The 22,371-nt window shown below is 46.1% G+C and overlaps 1 protein-coding gene and 1 non-coding gene across 2 annotated transcripts in view; both read right to left on the bottom strand.

Moving 5' to 3' along the window:
* LOC129531435 (inactive serine/threonine-protein kinase TEX14-like) overlaps window positions 1–10,780 on the bottom strand; it is a 30,297-nt gene extending 19,517 nt beyond the window's left edge. Inside the window, 5 exon segments of the mRNA XM_055377377.2 lie at window positions 548–699; window positions 3,737–3,867; window positions 5,110–5,191; window positions 9,246–9,382; window positions 10,438–10,780. Coding sequence (XP_055233352.2) covers window positions 548–699; window positions 3,737–3,867; window positions 5,110–5,191; window positions 9,246–9,382; window positions 10,438–10,734 — 799 coding nt within the window. The 5' untranslated portion in view covers window positions 10,735–10,780.
* Window positions 10,781–19,174: 8,394 nt separating this feature from the next.
* Window positions 19,175–19,387, bottom strand: LOC129531883 (small nucleolar RNA U3). Its single transcript, XR_008677319.2, has one exon. It is a non-coding gene; the product is annotated as a small nucleolar RNA U3 (small nucleolar RNA).
* Between the last annotated feature and the right edge of the window lie 2,984 nt (window positions 19,388–22,371).

The following is a 22,371-nucleotide window of genomic DNA, read 5'->3' on the forward strand; positions in this document are numbered from 1 at the left end:
GGGTGTCAGAGCAAGACTCTGTCTCAAAAAAATAAAAAATAAAAATAATAAAAATAATAATTTTTTTTTTTTTTTAGTTTGGATTAAATGCATCATCACTGACAAGCAGATGGATGGGCTTTGCTGAGTCTTTTTTTTTTTTTCTTTTGAGACAGAGTCTCACTCTGTCACCCAGGCTGGAGTGCAGTGGCGCTATCTCAGCTCACTGCAACCTCGCCCTCCTGGGTCCAAGCGATTCTCCTGCCTCAGCCTCCCAAGTAGCTGGGACTACAGGCACGTGCCACCACACCCAGCTAATTTTTGTATTTTTAGTAGAGACAGGGTTTCACCATTTTGGCCAGGCTGGTCTTGAACTCCTGACTTCAGGTGATCCACCCACCTCAGCCTCCCAAAGTGCTGGGATTACAGGCGTGAGCCACTGCTCCCAGCCAAGAAGTCTCTTTTTAATAAGTCTTCTATTTTCATAAAAGTCAGTAACTCCTGTGGGGGGAGAAAAATGCAACCTAAGAATAGGGACTTTGGTCAACCATTAATGATCTTGATCTACCTGTTAAAATCTCCTGCATGATCATAGAAAAGCTGTAGATGTCTGATTTCACTGTGGCTGCCTTCTGTAAGATCACTTCTGGTGCGGCCCCGTTGTATAGCTGCGTAGGAAGGGGCACTCGAGTCAGGTCCCTCTGTACACCTCTGTCCTTGCTACGGAAGGAAACTCACAAGTCAGGGCTCATGCCTTAAAGGGTCTTTTATTCATTCATTCATTCATTCATTCATTCATTCAGAGTCTTGCCCTGTCACCCAGGCTGCAGAGCAGCAGCGTGATCTCAGCTCACTGCAACCTCTGCCACCTCCCGGGTTCAAGCGATTCTCCTGCCTCAGCCTCCCAAGTAGCTAGGATTACAGGTGTGTGTCACCAGGCCCAGCTAATTTTTGTATTTTAGTAGAGATGAGGTTTTGCCATGTTGGCCAGGCTCATGGGTCTTTTAATCAACATACTACATTTGTGAAAACTTTGCCTCTGAAGGCTGACAACCTCTTTTGAGTTCCTGGAAACCTAGCTAGACAATGAGCTAGTCCACACTGCTTCAGAGCTGTTCCAACACCTGCAATTCCTTACTATTCCACCCGGGCCCTCTCCACCACTTCATCTGGCAACTCTACTGCTCCCCCACTCCACTCAAGTCACAGGGCCCTTCTTTCAGATCCTCCAACATACCTCATGTTCTTCAAGTCTTTGCACTGGCAGCTTCTGGCAGGCACGCCCTGCCCACAGATCCTAGAATGACTAGCTACTTTTTGTCACTGAGATATTTGTCTGAAAGTCACTTCCTCAAGGAGGCCCTCCCTGACTGCCTAATCTAAAGTAGTCCTGTTTTATTGGTTTCAGAGCACTTATTATCTGAATTTGTGTTCACTTAGTTTATTATCTGTCTCCCCTCCATTCTAGAGAGTCAGCTCCATGAGAGTAGGCAACTCATTTGCCTTTATATCACTGTACTTCTGGGCTTACACCAGGGCCTTGATGCTTGCTGTTGAATAAATGAACGTAAACTCTTTCAAGAGCCCTCTGAACCCCCATATGCTTTATCAAAGCCATCTGGGACTTCCCCAACTCCTCATGATTATTTCTTTTCTGAACTCCTGCCCTTTTGGGAATATGTCCTCTCAGTTTAGCACTCAAGGGTTTACTCATATGCTTAAATAACTCTCCCCAACCAGACTCCTTAAGAGCTAAGTCAGAGCATCCTAAATGTCTTCTGGCCCAGCAAGAGTCCTCAGGGTAAACTCAGCACTGACTTGTGCCAAGAGATGGAATGCTATCCTTGACAATGACATTCAACAAACTGATATGCCCTAGTAGAGTGTTACCAAAAATAAATGTGGGACTGAAGACTATTTTGGGTTGGTGAATAATCAACTCATGTTATCAGTTTTCAAAGAAGGGTATGTTGTTACACCTGCAATGGCTTGCTGACTAACATTTCCGATACTTCTACCTGAAGTTCCATCCTGAGGTCATTCCCAGACATTCACAGACCCTTGGTTACCTCCTACCCCCTCACTTGGCCAGTTGTTGACCCCAGCAACTCCATGCATTTCACGTTATTCCCTCCCATTTTGGCTTCATGGTCACCACTACGCCCTGTCTCGTGGTCTCCTGGCTGGTGTTCCTGTCAACCTCCTATCCATCCTGCCCCTGTATCCTGGAGACATCTTCTACCATCTGGTTTAGCCCCAACTGTGTCTCTAACCAATCAATTGGGTAACTTCACACCATTGCTTCACTCCTGGGTGCCTCAGTTTCCTCAACTATATAAGGACAGCATTGGGCTGGGCCATCTCCAAAGCTCCATTTCAGGCTAGGATTCACATTTCTATCGGTGAGCAAAAGGAGAAGAAACTGCGGTACCTTTCTCTCAACAGCAGATGGCAATCCATCACTGACAAAAGTGCACATCCTCTAGGTTCCACTGCTCCTGAACACATAGCCAGAGAGGTCAACCCTTCTCTGAACCATTTCAAGTTTTTCCTTCAACTAGATCATCCAATCATTTAAGAAACATTTACCGGCCAGCTGTAGTGGCTCATGCCTGTAATCCCAGTACTTTGGGAGGCCAAGGCAGGAGTACTGTCTGAGCCCAGGAGATTGAGGTTGTAGTGAGCCACTGTACTATCGCCTGGGCAAAAGAGGCAGATCCTGTGTCCCCCACCCACAGAAAAGAAAGCTGGGTGTGGTGGCTCACACTTGTAATCCAAGCACTTTGGGAGGCCAAGTCGGGCAGATCGCATGAGTCCAGGAGTTCAAGTCCAGCCTGGGCAACATGACGTGACCTTATCTCTATAAAAAATACAAAAATTGGCTGGGTGCAGTGGCTCACGCCTGTATTCCCAGCACTTTGGGAGGCTGAGGCAGGTGGATCACAAGGTCAGGAGTTCGAGATCATCCTGGCTAACATGGTGAAACCCCATCTCTACTAAAAATACAAAAAATTAGCCGGGTGTGGTGGCGGGCACCTGTAGTCCTGGCTACTTGGGAGGCTGAGGCAGGAGAACGGCGAGAACCCAGGAGGCAGAGCTTGCAGTGAGCCGAGATCGCGCCACTGCACTCCAGCCTGGGCGACAGAGCGAGACTCCGTCTCAAAAAAAAAAAAAAAAAAAACACAATGGTACTGGCAATGTGGGGAATGGGTAGGGGAGGGGTGGTCCAGAGAATGGGAAGCCAGTTAGGAGACCACTCCAGGTGAGAGATGGTGAAGACTTGGGCAAAGGCAGCAGCAATAAAACAGCTTCTATAGGGGCCTCATTAACCTTGACCTGTATCAGAGGCAAGATAGTCACTACCAAGCTGCCTCTAATTCTTTAGCGAGCAGAGACATTAAAGTATTGTAATGAGTAATCTTTCAGAGCAGTGGTTCTCCCCCAGAGACCTATGGCAATGTCTGTAAGACAGTTTGGTTGTCACAGCTGTGGGGGCTGTAAGGGACTGCAACTGGCACTAGTGGGTAGAGACCAGAGACTTCTAAACATTCTACAATGCACAGGACTACTCCCAACAACAAAGGATCATCTGGCCAAAAATGGTAATAGTGCTCTGGCTGAGAAACCCTGATTTAGACAGATGTTCTTAGGTGTTCCCTGTGTTTGAGTAGAAACTCCCCACACTTAAGGAAGTCACATGCAGCCCTCTCTTCCCCTGAAACTGAATCAGACCTCAAACTGGCCAGCCCCCGCTTACTTGGTCATGACCATGTAGGGGCTGCTGAAGAAAGAGAAGGTGGGCTCATCAGCAGCTCGAATCACTTCCTTTTCTCCAACGACCGGAAGAGATCCTAGATAGGCCATCTGTGTCGCCCCAGTAAGATAAAACTGAAACCAAGGCATAGCCTCAAATTATGGGAAGAAGAGAGGAAAAGCAGAATACATCCAGAATCTTATCAGCCAGCTAAAAGAATGATAGCTGCTATTTATCAACTTTCTGAATACCCCTATGCACTGGGCCTTTTTTTTTTTTTTTTTTTTTTGAGACAGGGTATCACTGTCACTCAGGCTGGAGCATATGACATGATCTTGGCTCACTGCAGCCTGGACCTCCCGGGCTCAAGCAATCCTCCCACCCCACCCTCCCAAGTAGCCGGGATTACAAGCATGCACCACCACACCTGGCTAATTTTTTTTTTTTTAATAGAGACGGGCTTTTGCCATGTTGGCTGGTGTCAAAGTCCTGGACTCAAGTTATCCACCCACCTTGGTCTCCGAAAGTGCTAAGATTATAGGCGTGAGCCACCAGGCCTCACCACAACTCTTTATATTATCTTTAATCTTTCTAAAAACCTTTCAAGGTTTTATTATTTCCCTTTTGTTCTTTTCCCTGAAGAAACTGAGGCTCATGGAAAGAAGTCAGATGCCTCCAGTGCCATCGCTGGGACTGAGAAGCCCATTGTGGCCCCCACAGCACCCAGGATTGTGTCTGGCCAAATCTGATATTCCTCCTCTCCCTCCCCACCAGGCTGCCTCAGCACAACAAACAGAACGGAGGGTAGGGCTGGGTGAGTTGGCTCAAGACTGTAATCCCAGCACTTTGAGAAGTCAAGGCGGGTGGACTGATTGAGTCCAGAAGATAGAGACCAGCCTGGGCAACATGGCAAAATCCCATCTCTACTAAAAATACAAGTAACCAGGCATGGTGGCACACATCTGTGATCCCAGCTACTTGGAAGGCTGAGGCATCAGAATTGCTTGAACCCAGTAGGCAGACGTCGCAGCAGTGAGCCTAGATCGTGCCACTGCACTCCAGCCTGGGCAACAGAGCCAGACTCTGTCTCAAAAAAATAATAATTAAAAATTAAAAACTAAAAATTAATTAATTAAAAGATCATTTTCTAAACTCAAGTGTAGCCCAGGGTCATCCAAGTGAATTCTCTGGGGTTTTCACAAATTTGTTAGTAAGACAGGAACACTAAGAGATACCTTTCCCTCAATAGGGGCAAAAAAGAAAAGAACAACACTTTGGTGAGGATAAGGAGGCAGGAGTTGGACAAAGGTGGGAGATGGGCCCGATGATTCTCCAGTTAGTCCTGCAAACACTGGCTGTCACTGGCAACCTCTTACCTTCCCAAAAACAAAGCTGTAGATATTTTGAGCAGAAATGACTCCAGCTTTAAGCAGTCAGTTAGGAGAGCCATTAGGGTTTCTAGAAATATTTAAAAGAGGAAAAAAAACTCAGAATTAACCACTCATATCCAGAATAATAATGCTGAACCAAGTTTTCAGAAGGTGTAGTTGATTTTGTCTTTACTGCTAGACTTTCTGTTACAAAACTAGAGATGATGTAATAGCCAGCCTCTGAGAGGGCCTCTATGATTGTCACTTACCGGTATGCATAACCTTGTGTAGCCCCTCACAGGTCACATGGGGCTGACCTGTTAACTCATTTTTGACTGTTAACAGTGCAAAACAGTGATAGTCTGTCACTTTGAGGCTAAATCTACCAAGGCTTCGGCCCTGATCTCTCTTGGATCATTTACTCTGCCAGCTGCCATGATACAAGGACATTCAAGCAGCCCTAGGGGGAGGCTCAATGCCCAGCACCAATTTGTCAGCCATGTAAACGAGCCATCTTGGAACTGAATTGTCCATCTTCAGTCAAGCCTTCAGATGAATACAGCCCTAACATCTTAACTGCAACTTCATTAGAAACTCTGAGCCAGAACAACCTAGTTGAACCATTCCCTGATTCCTGACCCACAGAAATTGTGTGAGATAAAAATGTTATTGTTTGAGGCTGCTAAGTTTGGGGGGTGATTCATTATGCAGCAATAGATAACAAATACAGATGGTCAGAGTTGGAAATAATCATAAGCACATCTTGTCCAGTTTTTTCATTATACAGGCAAAAAAATGAAGCCCAGGAAAAGGAAACTTGCTGGCCTGAGGTCATAAAATGCAGCAGTGACCAGACACTGATGTTGCTCCTTCCAGCCACTGTTCTTCCCACATTCCACACTCAAACTACCACCTGTGCATCAGGGTCCCCCTTCACTGAAGGTGTCTTGGAAGAAGGGGTGATGCCTCGTATTTCTTTGGCTCCCAGAACCTGGCATGGTGCCATGCAGTAGATGCTCAGTTAATGCTTGCCAGTTGGGTACTTTCAGCTCAGACTGAAGGAAAAAACATCCTACCACCACCAGAGACACTTTCCTTTTCTTGGCAAATGGCAAAGGAGCTAAGAGATGGTGCATATTCAGGGCCAGCCCTACCTCAGGTCTGTGAGGCCCCACATGCCACTATTAGAGAACAGATGTAAGTGCTTTACTTCTTTTCTATTTCCTCAGCAACTCATCAGTGCCAAGCTGTCCCATCTCTGCTTTAACTTGCTATGCTATTGAGGAGAAGACTCTGAAGTTTAGACTGAGATAAACTGAGCATCCCAATTTACACCTGGTATCTTAGCACCATTATTGATAGTTTCCTTTACACTCTCGAAACAGCCAACAGATAATAAGCTATATGGTCACTCTCACTTGAGTAAACAGACCATAAGAAAAAGGCCACTTTTCAACACCAAATCATCAGTCTCTTCTTAAAATAAGGCTTATGTGCTTAGGCCTCAAAAGATCTAGGAGACAGTGGACCGTTTCTTGCCCAGGGGAACAGACCTTGTGCTGACAGTGAGGGTGTCAGCCTCCAGCAGCAGTGGAACTGGGGGTTACCAGTGATGAGGCCTCCTGCCTTCCACTCTGTGGCCTCTGGGCAGTACGTGGCTCTTTGGAGGGGAGAGTTCTTTCTAAGCAAAAGAGCCGAGCGTTCTCAAACAGTGACCTGGACAACAACTGCAGTTCAGACCAACATTTCCTGCTCTCTTACCTAAATTTCTCAGCACATGTCTATATAACTAAACTCGGCTGGGTTAAGGGGAGAAAAAAACTAACTCTAGTCATCTGCAGCCATTGGTCCTCAACTCAGTGCTTTTCTTCTTTCTCCAGTCCAAGCTCTGTGCAAACACACATGTGAGGAATCTTATCTGACATGGCACCACTCACAAATCTCAGAGGCTAACTCTAATTTCAAGAATTTGTGTGGTTTTTTACATTAAGAGAAGGGGGGGGGCAGGCACGGTGGCTCACGCCTGTAATCCCAGCATTTCAGGAGGCAGAGGCAGGCGGATCACCTGAGGTTAGGAATTCCAGACCAGCCTGGCCATGGTGAAACCCCATCTCTACTAAAAATATAAAATTAGCCAGGTGTGCTAATTTTATATTAATCCCAGCTACTAAGGAGGCTGAGGCAGGAGAATTGCTTGAACCCAGGAGACAGAGGTTGTGGTGAGCTGAGATTGCACGGACTCCTGCCTGGGCGACAGAGAAGACTCAGTTTCAAAAAAAAAAAAAAAAAAAAAAAGTGGGGGAAGAGGAGTGTATTTCCATGTAAGCATTCCATTAACCCCGTAAGAATGTTTCCTCTAATTCTAAACTAGATGCTGTATCTAGATGAGTAACTAAGATTGTAAAAGCTCATCCACACTTACACTTGGGTTTTCCTTTCAGGCTCACTCATGAGCCTCCTCTCCTTGTACAGAGCCCTACCATGCACCAAGCAGCTAAGGGTTAGTAGCAATGAATAGGACAGACACAGCCCCTGTGCTCTTGGAATTCACAATTTAATTGGAAAACTGGAGAAGAACATATACAAATAAAATAACTGCAAACTATGACAATTCTCTAAACTCTGAAGGAGGGGTCTCCATACAAGCTCCAGGGGCAGAGGCAGGAGATGAAGGGGGAGGGCTTGGATGAGGCAGGGCCTCCAAGGCCAGATAAGGGATTTCTAAACCTATTCTAATAGCCATGGGGAAGGTCCTTAAGGAGTTTTAGCAGAGTGGTACAACCTGATTTCCATTATTTTATTTTTATTTGATTACTTTATTTTTATTTTTTGAGACAAGATCTCACTCTGTCACCCAGTCTGGAGTGCAGTTGCATGATCTTGGCTTGCTGTAACCTCCACCTCCCAGATTCAAGTGATCCTCTCACCTCAGCCTCCAGAGTAGCTGGAACTATGAGGAGCACACCAACACACTTGGCTACTTTTTTTTTTTTTTTTTTTTTTTTGAGATGGCGTGTTGCTCTGTCACCCAGGCTGGAGTGCAGTGGTGCAATCTCGGCTCACTGCAACCTCCGCCTCCTGGGTTCAAGTGATTCGCCTGCCTCAGCCTCCTGAGTAGCTGGAATTACAGGTGCATGCCACCACACCCAGCTAATTTTTGTATTTTTAGTAGAGACAGGGGTTTCACCATGTTGGCCAGGCTGGTCTCGAACTCCTGACCTCAGGTGATCCACCCACCTCAACCTCCAAAAGTGATTACAGGTGTGAGCCACTGTACCCAGCCACCTGATTTCCATTTTTAAAAGGTCATTCTGGATGCTGAGTAAAGAGCCAAAACTGGCCAGAGTGGCAGGCAGCACAGCAGTTAGGAGTTAACGGGATCATGAACTCATCTCGCCTGAGAAGCCAGCAGCATCCAATCATCAGAGGAAAGCCAGGACTCAAAGTGCATGAATGACAGGACAAGGAAGCCTGCAAAAGTGTGGTGAGCCCAGCTACCCTGCTTACAGAAAGAGATGCCATCAGAGGAAAGCCAAATGGGAAGGATTCTCTACATACACACCCTAAGTCAACAAATCCCAGAGAAGTTAAAATGACACTCCTCCCTTTCAAGCTTAATCCTGAGCATGGAGAGAAGCATGGAGCCCACCTCCTGCAGCTGTGATGGGAGAAGAGGGGCTGCCCAACCAGCTGGCAGCAAGTCTCTCATATCAGCTGAAAATAGCCCAAGAAACCATAAGTTAAGCATTTGTGGTCTTTTGCAACCTTAGTAATAAAGGAACACTCTTTCTATGGTTCAGGAGATGACAAAAAAGCCAGCCAGGTGTCCTGCTGGGTAAGGGTTTTCTGCTGGGCTTCTCAGACCTGAGATGTTCCCCTTCTGCTAACCACAGGGTGGTTTCCACCGGAGCCCACACTCATTCCTCTCACACCTTCTCAGGGAGAGGGGAGAGAGGGGCAAAGGGGATCCTCTGGCCTTCCTTCAACAGGGCCAAGCCTTTTCTTTCCAAGCACACCCGTTTGGATGGGCCACATGCCAGAGGGCACTGATGTGGAGGAGCTGAGGCAACCCATGCTGCAGGGCTCCCACAAGGAAGGCTGGGTGATGGAGACTATCCCACTCTGCTCGAGGGAGTACTCACCCCTGCACGAGGCCCCCACACCAGGGCGGGCTGTAGACAAGCTGCTGCGGGGAGTCTATCTTCTTCAGGAGGTCATAAGAGAGGCCCTGGATGATGGCCTGCATGTGTGAGGCACAGCACTGCATGAACTCCACTACCTGCAAAACATTGCAGAGATGCCCACTGCGGGTGCACCAGTTTTCAATGGAATGGAAGCTTGGGTATGAAGATAAGTGGTCCGAGGAGCTGAGAGCCCCCAACAGAAAAACCTCTCAAAAGGAAAGGGCCCAGGTGATTTTCTAAAGGTATGGAATGTTTTCAGGGAGAGGATTTAGGGCAACAATTTCCTCCAACTCTCTCCTTCAACAGATGAGGAAACCAAGGCCAAGAGGAGTAAAATTTGCTGGTCCAAGGCCCAACAGCTTTAATAAGCAGGAGCCCCAGGAAGGAGACTGCACACAGAGGGGCCTGGCACTGTACCTGCCCTCTGAGTTTTACACTTATGTTATTTAGTTTTCATTAAAACACATCACACCAGCTGGGTGTGGTGGCTCATGCCTGTAATTCCAGCACTTTGGGAGGCCAAGGTGGGCAAATCACCTGAGTCAGGAGTTCGAGACCAGCCTGGCCAACATGGAGAAACCCCGTCTTTACTGAAAATACAAAAGTTAGCTGAGTGTGGTGGTGCATGCCTGTAATCCGTGCTACTCAGGAGGCTGAAGCAGGAGAATTGCTTGAACCCAGGAGTGGGAGGTTGCAGTGAGCTGAGCTGGTGCCACTGCACTCCAGCCTGGGCAAGACTCCTTCCCAAAAGAAAAAAATTCCCACCTGCCGAGCAAAGTTACTTAATGTCAGTGGGCCTCAGCTTCCCCACCTGTACAATAAGGAAAATAATAGTACTTAACTGAGAGGTTGTTGTGAAGATTGAGTTAATATATAAAAAACATTTAAAACAACATCTGAGTCATGGTAAGTGCTAGTTAAATGGGTCAGACAAAATTACAGTTGTTTGCCTTTCCCATCGAATGGATGAGTAGGAAGGTTCACTAGACCTGCCGGAAGTTTCGCAGCTGGCTAATATGCTTCGATCCAAGGCTGAGACTCCAGTACCAACACTAAGGCCACTGTACGCTCTGTGCTGACCACTGAGAGCCTGACTCTCAGCCCAGTGCTCTTCTAGTGGGCATGGCTACAGAGTGGGACCCACCCTTACCTGGGTGCTACGCTCCTTTCCTGCTGTCAAAGCCCAAGTCTTCGGGTTTTGACCCCTCTCATCGTGGAGTCGCAGGTCACCTCCTGCATGCAGCAGTTTGCTAAGGATCCACTGATTGCCTGAAAATGCTGCTGCATGGACAGGGGTGCTCCCATCAAAGCAGCGGCTGGGGAGGGAGATGGGTACAATGGATGTCCATGGCAATGCTCCTGCATTCCATGGAGTGGGGCTCAGTGTGCAACACAGGGCTCCCATTCTACAAGGCAACCTTGGTGATGAGGAATATAACAACATCATTTGTGAGGCCCCTGTCTGTGCCCACAGGAACTTTCTGCACACACACACACACACACACATACACAATCCCTTTTTTTCCCTTTTGCACTCAACCCTTCAAGGAAGTATCGTTTCCCAATTTACAGATGAAAAAACAAAACGGCAAAGCTGAGGTTCATTCCCAGGCATAGATCTGGTTCCAAATCCAATTTTCTTTCCCCAGCACCCTGATATTGGCTGCCTGGAAACAATGTCTTCACATCTGCAGTGTCCTGGGATCAGGCTAGTCAAGCACAGCCTAACAAGGCGCCACCTCTCTCGTTTGAGAATGTCTCCCCACAGCCCCCCCAAAAAATCCTGTGGTAGAGCACAATACCTTGGCATCAGCAATGCAGTCAAGGATCTACACCTCAGAAAAATTTCACCTCAGAAAAATTTCAACTAAGCCAGTCAACTGTCTGAGGCATGAACGGACAGCCTTTAATGTGTCCAGAATATGGTGAGGATATGATGTATAGCCTTAGTTTCCCAACCTGGCTACACATCAGAATCACCAGGGAACTTTCTCTCTTTAGCTGAAAAAGAAACACAAATAGGAGGAGGAGGAAGGGAAAAAAATAGAAGAAGAAAGAAGAAGGAGAAGGAGAAGAAGGAGGAGAAGGAGGAGGAGGAGAAGGAGAAGAAAGAGAAGAAGAAGAAGAAGAAGAAGAGGAGAAGGGGGAGGAGAAGAAGGAGAAGGAGAAGAAAGAGAAGAAGGAGAAGAAGAAGAAGAGGAGAAGGGGGAGGGAAGGGGAGGGGGAGGGGGAGGAGGAGAAAGAAAAGAAAAGGATGATGAAGAGAAGATAAGAAAAAAGTCATCCAACTCCAGACACCCAGTTCTCTTACCAAGATGCAATTACTATTACAAGTTTTTGTATCCTTCTGGAAATGTTTTATGTATATACAAGTATAAAGAAGAATACACTATACAGGCCGAGTGTGGTGGCTCACGCCTATAATCCTAGCACTTTGGGAGGCCGAGGCGGGCGGATCACGAGGTCAGGAGATCGAGGCCATCCTGGCTAACGCGGTGAAACCCTGTGTCCACTAAAAATACAAAAAAATTAGCCGGGCGTAGGTGGTGCATACCTGTAGTCCCAGCTACTGGGGAGGCAGAGGCCTGAGAATGGCGTAATGGCATAAAACCCGGGAGGCAGAGCTTGCAGTGAGCCGAGATCATGCCACTGCACTCCAGCCTGGAAGACAGAGTGAGACTCTGAATACACTATACAAACTCCTCTGTATCTAAATATTTTCTTTTCTTTTCTTTTCTTTTTTTTTTTTTTTGAGACAGAGTTTTGCTCTTGTCACCCAGGCTAGAGTACAATGGCGTGATCTCAGCTCACTGCAACCTCCACCTCCCGGGCTCAAGTGGTTCATCTGCCTCAGCCTCCTGAGTAGCTGGGATTATAGGTGCCCACCACACATGCCCAGTTAATTTTTGTATTTTTAGTGGAGACAGGGTTTCACCATGTTGACCAGGCTGGTCTCGAACTCCTGACCTCAGGTGATCTACCCACCTCAGCCTCCCAAAGTGCTGGGATTACAAGAGTGACCCACTGCACCCAGCCTACATATTTTCATTTAAGAATCTATCTTGGAGAAATTTCCATATGAGAAACTACAAGCCATCGCTTCTTGGCCTTTTGGCTAAGATCAAGTGAGAAACTACAAGCCATCTCCATTCTTGTTAACAGCTACATAGTATGCCAATGAATGGGTGTATCATAATTTAGTTAATAATCCACTGGGATATCTGTCAAAAGCACAGATTCCCAGACTACACCTTACACTGACTGAAACAAAATCTGCAAGCACAGGACCCAGGAATGTGGTTTGGTTTTGTTTTGTTTTTCAAATTCCCCTGGTGATACTAATGAGGCTGGCCTGCACCCAGGCATATAGGAACCACTGATCCCATTGGTTCTCACTGTAGGCTCTCTCCCACTGTTGGGCAGAGAAGCAGTCCAGCACACTGCATCATGGGAACCACAATATCCTCCTTGCTGCAAAAACAGCTTTGTATAATGTCTTATCATCTTGTTTTTTTTGGGGGGAGGGGGGTTTCTTTTTTTGAGATGAAGTCTCGCTCTTGTCCCCCAGGCTGCAGTGCAATGGCGCAATCTTGGCTCACTGCAACCTCCACCTCTCCTGTTCAAGAGATTCTCCTGCCTCAGCCTCCTGAGTAGCTGGAATTACAGGCACCTGCCACCATGCTCAGGTAACTTTTGTGTTTTTAGTAGAGACGAGGTTTCATTATGTTGGCCAGGCTGGTCTCAAATTCCTGACCTCAGGTGATCTGCCCGCCTCAGCCTCCCAAAGTGCTGGGATTACAGGCATGAGCCACTGTGCCCAGCCTGTCTTACCATCTTCTAATCATTCCTCCCACAAACAGTAAGAAAGCTGGGTTAGGAGAGAGATGATATTATTTCTCATTTGTCATGAATGCTAAGGAGGAAAGGAATAATGATTTATACCCAGCTAAGCTTACAAGAGAATCCAGGTCCACCTGGTATCAAAATGTGTACTATCATATTTATTTATTGTAAAGCCTAAAAACTGGAGTCTCTGCCTAGCCAACTCAGAAGTTTATTTTATTTGGTACACACAGTGTTCAAAGAAATTGAAATAGTTGGCAATATTTAACATTTGGGAGATTTCATTTATTTGTTTATTTATTTTGAGAGATAGTCTCTGTCTGTCACCCAGGCTGGAGTGCAGTGGCGCAATCTCGGCTCACTGCAACCTCCGCCTCCTGGGTTGAAGAGATTCTCTTGCCTGAGCCTCCTGAGTAGCTGGGACTACAGGCGCCCACCACCACGGCTGGCTAATTTTTTTTGTGTGTGTATTTTTAGTAGAGACGGCGTTTCACCATGTTGACAAGGATGGTCTCGATCTCCTGACCTCATGATCCACCCACCCTGGACTTCCAAAGTGCTGGGATTACAGGCCTGAGCCACTGCGCCTGGCAACATTTGGGAGATTTCAAATTAAAAACTGGGATTTCTGGCTCTTGGAAATTCAGAAGATCTGGCTTTCCTGGCTCCCTTTCCTGGCCCCCTTTCCTGCCCAACAGCAATAGATCCCTGACCCACCTCAGAGAAAACCTAAACCCAGTTACTTGGTCCAGTAGGCATCTGATTTGTGACTTCAATAGGTCCAGTCCATCACAGCGTTTCCACTGAGCGTATAGGAATAAAGCCTCCTGTCTGGGTGCGGTGGCTCACGCCTGTAATCTTAGCACATCGGGAGGCCAAGGCAGGTGGACCATCTGGGGTCAGGAGTTCGAGACCAGCCTAGCCAACATGGTGAAACCCCGTCTCTACTAAAAATACACACATTAGCCGGGCATAGTGGTGTGTGCCTGTAATCCCAGCTACCTGGAAGGCTGAGGCAGGAGAATTGCTGGAACCCAGTAGGCAGAGGCTGCAGTGAGCCAAGACTGTACCACTGCACTCCAGCCTGGGTGACAGGGTGAGACTCCATCTCAAAAAAAAAAAAAAAAGAAGCTTCCTGGCTGGGTGTGGTGGCTCACACCTAAAATCCCAGCACTTTGAGAGGCTGAGGCAGATGGATCACCTGAGGTCAGGAATTCAAGACCAGCCTGGACAACATGGCAAAACTAAAAATACAAAAATTAGTCAGGTGTGGTGGCAGTGAATGCCTGTAGTACCAGGTACTCGGGAGGGTGAGGCAGGAGAATCTCTTGAACCCAGGAAGCAGAGGTTGCAGTGAGTCAAAATCGAACCACTGCACTCCACCTGGAAAACAGAGCGAGACTTCATCAAAAACAAAAAAAGGAATAAAGCCTCCTCCCAGAAATTCCCCTTCACCTTGATCAGATAAAAATTTTTTAAAAACTTTTATTCCTGGTACCTCTATGCAGCCAATCATCAGATATTTTTTAAGTCACATGAAAATGTTCCCAACCACAAAATACAAAGCCATAGGGGTTTGCCATCCTCTCTTGTTCTTGTCCCTTTCCACTTCCTTCCTGACATTGCCTGGCATTACAAGTGTCCTTCCTGGACACTTGAAAAAGGGAACTTCTTTAAACTCTGAGGTCTTCAGAAGCTGGGCTCCTTCCTGATCTCAGCTGTGTCATTAATACTATGTACCATATTATGGGCTAGTCTCAATTCCCTGATCTTAAAAGTTAAAGGTTTGAATGGTTTGATCTTTAAAGAAATCAGCTTTAAGCCTGGACAAAGCAGTTGTAAATGCAGATGACTATAAAATGTTTCAATTTTTATCTGTATTTTTTATACAGGCTTTTAAAAAATGGTTTATGTTTACTGAACGGAATTATACTGTCATACAGAATATGAAAGTGATGATGGTCATGACTATATCACTCAAGGCGATGTTTATACACCTTGTTCCAGTAATGGAAAGAAGTGGGAAATGGCCAGGCATGGTGGCTCATGCCTGTAATCTCAGCACTTTGGAAGGCGGAGGCTGGTGGATCACCTGAGGTCAGGAGTTTGAGATCAGCCTGGCCAACAAGGTGAAACCGCATCTCTACTAAAAATACAAAATTAGCCAGCTGTGGTGGTGGGCACCTGTAATCCCAGCTACTCGGGAGGATGAGGCAGGAGAATCGCTTGCACCTGGGAGGCGGAGGTTGCAGTGAGGGAAAAACTGAAGAAAAAAGAAAATGTTGCATTTTTGCTGAAGAACTGCAGACTGTCCCAATATGGCCTCCCTACAACATGGGTATATGCAAACATCAGGTGAGCCAGCCCCCATGCCACCTTTTTTTTTTTTTTTTTGGTATAGACAGGGTCTCTGTTGCCCAGGCTAGTCTCAAACTCCTGGGCTCAAGCAATCCTCCCACCTCACCTCCCAAATTGCTGGGATTACAGGTGTGAGCTACTGCATCTGGCTGACCCCTTTCTTTCCGGGCTTTGAAATTAAACAATACGGTAGAGCCAGTAGAGCGTGTGTGAGTCTAGAAAAATTCTGGAAGGAAACACAACAAAATGTTCATTGTTTTAAGTTACCTCTGGTTACTTAATTCTCATACTGATTGGCTTTTTTCTTTATACTTTTCTAAGCTTCCAAGTTTTCTTCCCCTAAGCAATCTTATAACCAATCCCTCCACAACACACATACATAAAATACAAAAGCTGCTCAGCACGGTGGCTCACATCTGTAATCCCAGCACTTTGGCAGACTGAGGCGGGCGGACCATGAGGTCAAGAGTTCGAGACCAGCCTGACCAACATAGTGAAACCCTGCCTCTACTAAGAATACAAAAATTAGGCCGGGTGCAGTGGCTCATGCCTGTAATCCCAGCACTTTGGGAGGCTAAGGCAGGCAGATCATGAGGTCAGGAGATGGAGACCATCCTAGCTAACACGGTGAAACCCCGTCTCTACTAAAAATATAAAAAATTAGCTGGGTGTGGTGGCACGTGCTTGTAGTCCCAGCTACTAGGGAGACTGAGGCAGGAGAATCACTTGAACCCGGGAGGCGCAGATTGCAATGAGCCGAGATTGCGCCACTGCACTCCAGCCTGGGCAACAGAGTGAGACTCTGTCTCAAAAAAAAAAAAAAAATACAAAAATTAGCCGTGTGTGGTGGCACGTGCCTGTAATCCCAGCTACTTGGAAGGCTGAGGCAGAAGAATCGCTTGAACACGGGAGGTGGAGGTTGCAGTTAGCCGTAGTAGTGACACTGCACTCCAGCCTGGGTGACAGAGCAAGACTCCATCACAAGAAAAAAAAAAAGCACAAAAGCTTCCAATATTAATAATTTAAGTAGGTACATTAAACAGAGCCTCCTTAAGTAAGATGGGAAAGACTTTTATGATTGTTCATATTCTGGCATTCCTGTGAAAATCAGCTTGAATCACTTAAGTGCCCAAAACCCCAGTTTCTGGTTCTGTTTAATGGGAACTGAAAAATGTTCACCACCGACTCTCCCTTCTCTGTCAAGGTGTCAAATAAGCTAATATTTGAGAAGGCCCTAGCAAAAGCCGAAGTGCTTCACAAAAAGAGATGTTCAGCCAAGTACAGTGGCTCACACCTGTAATCCCAGCACTGTGGGAGGCCAAGGTCAATGGAGGCCAGGAGTTCGAGACCAGCCTGGCCAACATGGCAAAACCCTGTCTCTACTAAAAATACAAAAAATTAGCCAGGCCTGGTGGTGCCCACTTGTAATCCCAGCTACTAGGGAGGCTGAGGCAGGAGAATTGCTTGAAGCAGGGTGGCAGAGGCTGCATTGAGCCAAAATCCTGCCTGGGTGACAGAGCCAGACCGTGTGTCAGGAAAAAAAAAAAGTAGATGTTCGCCTGTCACTGATTCATTGTGTTACTGTTCCATATTAAAATTTAGACCAACTATTGGCTGGGCGCGGTGGCTCATGCCTGTAATCCCAGCACTTTGGGAGGCCGAGGCGGGCAGATCATGAGGTCAGGAGATTGAGACCATCCTGGCTAGCATCATGAAACCCCGTCTCTACTAAAAATACAAAAAATTAGCCCGGCATGGTGGCAGGTGACTGTAGTCCCAGCTACTCAGGAGGCTGAGGCAGCAGAATGGCATGAACTCGGGAGGCAGAGCTTGCAGTGAGCCGAGATCACACCACTGCACTCCAGCCTGGGTGACAGAGCTAGACTCCGTCTGAAAAAAAATAAAATAAAAAAATAATTAGACCAACTATTAAACTCCGATTCTTTTCGTGTTTAGTGTTTTTTTTCCTTTTTTTTTGACGGAGTTTTGCTCTTCCCACCTCGGCCTCCCAAAGTGTGGGGAGTACAGGCGTGAGCCACCATGCCCGGCCTAAATTTTGATTCTTTTAAACCACAGCCATAAGAGTCAGGCAAAAGTCACCTTTTTTTTATTTTTTTATTTTGAGACTGAGTCTTGCTCTTGTTGCCCAGGCTGGGGTACAATGGCGTGATCTCGACTCATTGCAACCTCCACCTCCCGGGTTCAAATGATTCTCCTGTCTCAGCTTCCCAAGTAGCTGGGATTACACGCATGTGCCACTACGCCCGGCTAATTTTTTGTATTTTCAGTAGAGACAGGGTTTCACCATGTTGGTCAGGCGAGTCTCTAACTCCTGACCTCGTGATCCGCCTGCCTTGGCCTCCCAAAGTGCTGGGATTATAGGTGTGAGACACTGCACCCGGCCAACCTTTTTTCTAATTAGTTTCTAAACAAACTCATCTTAACAGCACAACCCCTATTTTCTACACATCAATATTATTGTACTTACCGATTTGGATCTGATCCATAATCCACCAGAACATCAACGAATTTCCTAAGGCCCAATAACGCTGCAACAAAAAGTGCTGTTTGGCCCCAAGGAGTTTACTGCATCAACATAAGTTCCTGCAAAGGAAATATCAGAATCAATGCAAATATCAGAAAATTTCCTGAGATGGAACTGGGTGGGGGGTGGGGGAATTAAATATTTTTATAGTGTACCTTCATATATTGCTGTGAGCTTTTTTAAAAAAAGTACAAAAGAAGGTCTTCATTAGTCGCACATAGATATAGTGGAAGGCAAACTCAGTGTTTATTCATCAAAAATATTTACAGAAAGTTGCATTGAAGCATTTAGTTCACCACACTGGCATATTATAAAATGGATTAAAATGGTTCTCAATCATGGGAAAGGGTGGCGGAGGGACTAAAGATACTGTGTGTGTTGGGAGGAAGGCTATAACATAAAAAGAGCTCGCTGGAATACAAGTCCTCACCTAAAAGATCTTACTAAAGTGTAAAGACTAATTCGACAAGGGAAAACAAAATACACAAAACAGACCAATTTCCAGTATTATCAAACAATGAGTCTGTGAATAATTAAAAGGGACTGAAAAAAAAGGCCAAAGTAGTAACATGACCAGGAAAATAAATAGAAAAGGGAAACATGACTTACCTACCAAGAAAAAAATTTAGTCCTCCAGAAGACCAAAAATCACCAAGAAATACGAAAATTGAAATCCCCCAAGTCTGGAGGCGCAGTGGCTCACGCCTGTAATGCCAGCTCTTTGGGAAGCCGAGGCAGGTAGATCACTTGAGGCCAAGAGCTCGAGACCAACCCGGCCAACAAGGCGAAATCTCCTCTCTACTAAATATACAAAAACTAGCGGGGCCTGGCTGCGTACCTGTAGTCCCAGCTACTTGAGAAACTGAAGCATGAGGACTGCTTAAGTGGCAGAGGCTGCAATAAGCCGAAATTGTGCCATTGCACTCCAGGACCACAGAAAAAAAGCCCCGGCTCAAAAACAAAAATGCACATATCTCACATCTCTCAATCCCGCATCTCTCAAAACACAAAAATAGCACTTCGCACAATCTTAAGTTAAAACATACACATCTCTCAAAACACCGAAAAAACACATCTGGCATAACCTTACAGTCAAACATTAGCCAATCATCTGCTACTAACACCTGAAAAAAGAACCAGAACCACTCACACCACGCTCTTTCCCTCTTACCTTCCCCAAAGGGAGAGAAGAACGACCATCAATAGCAAACAACAACAACAATAAAAGGCCACGAGATAGTGATTTTCCAGAAAATGACACATTTACCTCTTTGTGGTTTAACCAAAGCTCTACACGCTCATAAAAACTTCTACAATAACATATTATAAAAACGATCCCTGAAAGTATAGTCTTAACGGCTGCTTATGTGCCTTCCAGATGCGAAAGAAACTCACACATATTTTGCTGATGGTATTTCGTGAGCACATTTTCTTCTCGAAAATATTACTATGTGTTTTTTCCAAAAACGATCTTTCCACTACCAAAGTTTGAAAAAAGCATTTAAAGTAACCTCAAAATTTCGAAGATACTTTAGGCAATCACGGTAATTAACATATGGTAGCAAAACATGCAATCACTCGGAGCTCCTTTCTAACCCCGCCCCATTTTCCTCAACACGTAACGCTGACGACTATAAAGTGCGCCGGAGCGCCAGAAACCTTCAGGGAAACTGCCCGGTTTGGACCGATGATAGGAAGCAGGGAGGCCCTTCGAGAATAACCAAAGAGTGAAGGGAAAGCGATAATTCAAAGCCACAGATTGTGATATTTGCATAGCGTGCCCTATTATATTTTATACTGTGATCAAAATTCCACACACTTAAATATTTTGGATTTCTTCCCCAAAAACCAGGGAGTTTTTATTCTACATGGCATTGCTGTGTTTATTTTTTTCTGGTTTTCGCACTGTTGCCCAGGGTGGCCTTGAACTCCTGGGCTCAAGAGATCTTTCCACCTCAGCCTTCTGAAATGCTGGGATTACAGGAGTGAGCCATCACACCCGGCCATTGTTGTGTTTAAACAAGTAGGACAACATATTCCCCTGGTTTAAGCTTCAGTAGTTTCCCATTTGTTAAGGTACAGACAAAACTCTACATACTTATGTGAGAAAATACTTTAAATGGTCCATTTTCAAGGCATAATAAATCTAAGTACTGGCAGCCGGCCTGCAAACGTAACCGCACAGCTCACGCACCTAGAAGGTCACGATAAACGAACAGAATGTAGAGGAGGGGTCAGCCCATAAAAGGGAAGAAAGTTTCTTTATTGGGAATCGAAAATTAAAGCAGGGAAGGGGACAGGGTATAAAACCTTATAAGGGGGGTAATGAAACTTAGGCGACATCTGGAAAGATTGTAACCTCATAGCACTCGACCAATGAGGAACTGGAGGAGGGACTTGGATGCTAGGAGATAAATTATATCAGACACCCAATCTTGTAAGACCCCTATTAAAAGTCTACTTTCGCTGTTCTTCGTGCCTCTAAGCCCACTCTTTGGGTTTGGAAAGGTAAGTGTATTTCTCACACTTAAAAGGCCCTGTATGGTCTGGCCCCTCTCTCGAGTCCGTCTCTCAAGTCCATCTCTCAAGTCTCATTCTCCCTCACTCCAGCCACACTCTGGCCTTACAGTTCCTCATACTCGCCATGCTCCTTTCTGCCACAGGGCCTTTGGACAGGCTGTTCTCCCTGACAGGGATTCTCCTCTCAACCTCTAATCCCAACTTAACATCATCATTCAGACATTGGTCCAAATGTCATTGTCTCAGGAAATATTTCCCTGACCTCCTTTAGCAGATCAAACACCTCTTCTATGTGATCATTTGATTAATGCCTGCCACCTGCATGAGACTTTAAGTTTCAGACTATATGAATGGCTTTGTGTACCCACAATATCCCAAGCACCTAATAATGAATAAATCCAAGTAAAGATGTCCAGTGAACAGAACTGCAAAAGATAAAGGACATTAACAATGGCCAATTGTAAGCCATAGGGGAAAATAAGTCAAACATACTACCCAAACAGCAGAGGGTTAAAGCTGGAACCCTGAGGCCCACTACCATCTTGAGGCAAGCTAGGGCTGGGAATGGTGGCTCACAGCTGTAATCCCAGCACCCTGGGAGGCCAGGCAGATCACTTGAGGTCAGGAGTTTGAGACCAGCCTGGCCAATGTGGAGAAACCCCATCTCTACTATAAAAACACAAAAATTAGCCAGGGGCCGGGCGCAGTGGCTCACGCCTGTAATCCCAGCACTTTGAGAGGCCAAGGCGGGTGAATCACAAGGTCAGGAGATCGAGACCTGCCTGGCCAACATGGTGAAACCTCATCTCTACTAAAAAGTACAAAAATTAGCTGGGCATGGTGGCACACGCCTGTAGTCCCAGCTACTCAGGAGGCTGAGGCAGGAGAATCACTTGAACCCGGGAGGCAGAGGTTGCAGTGAGCTGAGATCATGCCACTGCACTCTAGCCTGGTGACAGAGCAAGACTCTGTCTCAGGAAAAATAAAAAATAAAAAAGCAACTAAGGAAAGAAGCCAAAAAGTAGGCAGAGATTAGAGGAAAACCTGGAAGAAATGGGTCACAGTGACAAGGAAGGTTAAAAGTTTCAAAAAGAAGGATCAGTCAACAGTATCAAAGCCTGAGACATCTAGTAAGAAGAAATTGGGTGGGGTGTGGAGGCTCACGCCTGTAATCCCAGCACTTTGGGAAGCTGAGATGGGTGGATCACTTGAGGACAAGAGTTCAAGACCAGCCTGGCCAACATGGTGAAACCCTGTCTCTAATAAAAGTACAAAAATTAGCCGGGCTTGGTGGCTCATGCCTGTAATGCCAGCTACTCAGGAGGCTGAGGCAGGAGGTCTGCTTGAACCCGAGAGGTGGAGGTTGCAGTGAGCTGAGATTGTGCCACTGCACTCCAACTTGGGCAACAGAGTGAGACTCTGTCTCACATAAAAAAAAAAAAAGAAAGAAAAAGGAACAGTGTTCATGGTGAGAGCAGTACTAGAGGGGTTCACATGTCTTACTACTCAGGACTTGCTGTGTTACAAATATTTGTGGTATGTCTGTGTCCTCTACCAGACTGTCTCTCCTACACTAGAAGGTAGGAACTGCCCAATGTATCTCCCTTATCTTCAGTGCCTTGTTCACTTATCTGCCAAACACAAGCCAGCCTAAGAGTAGAGAAGAGCAGCAGAGAACAGTAAAAGGACAATTCTGCATGGATCTCTCAGAGTTACACATGTCATGGGGACAAGGCACTAACCTGTTCAGGGCACCTCTTTGAAGATATTGGTATAATGAAGTTTGGAAGGCAGATAGTATCTACATTCATAGCAAAG

The sequence above is a fragment of the Gorilla gorilla genome, chromosome 12 (genome assembly GCF_029281585.2).
Source record: "Gorilla gorilla gorilla isolate KB3781 chromosome 12, NHGRI_mGorGor1-v2.1_pri, whole genome shotgun sequence".
Lineage (NCBI taxonomy): Eukaryota > Metazoa > Chordata > Mammalia > Primates > Hominidae > Gorilla > Gorilla gorilla.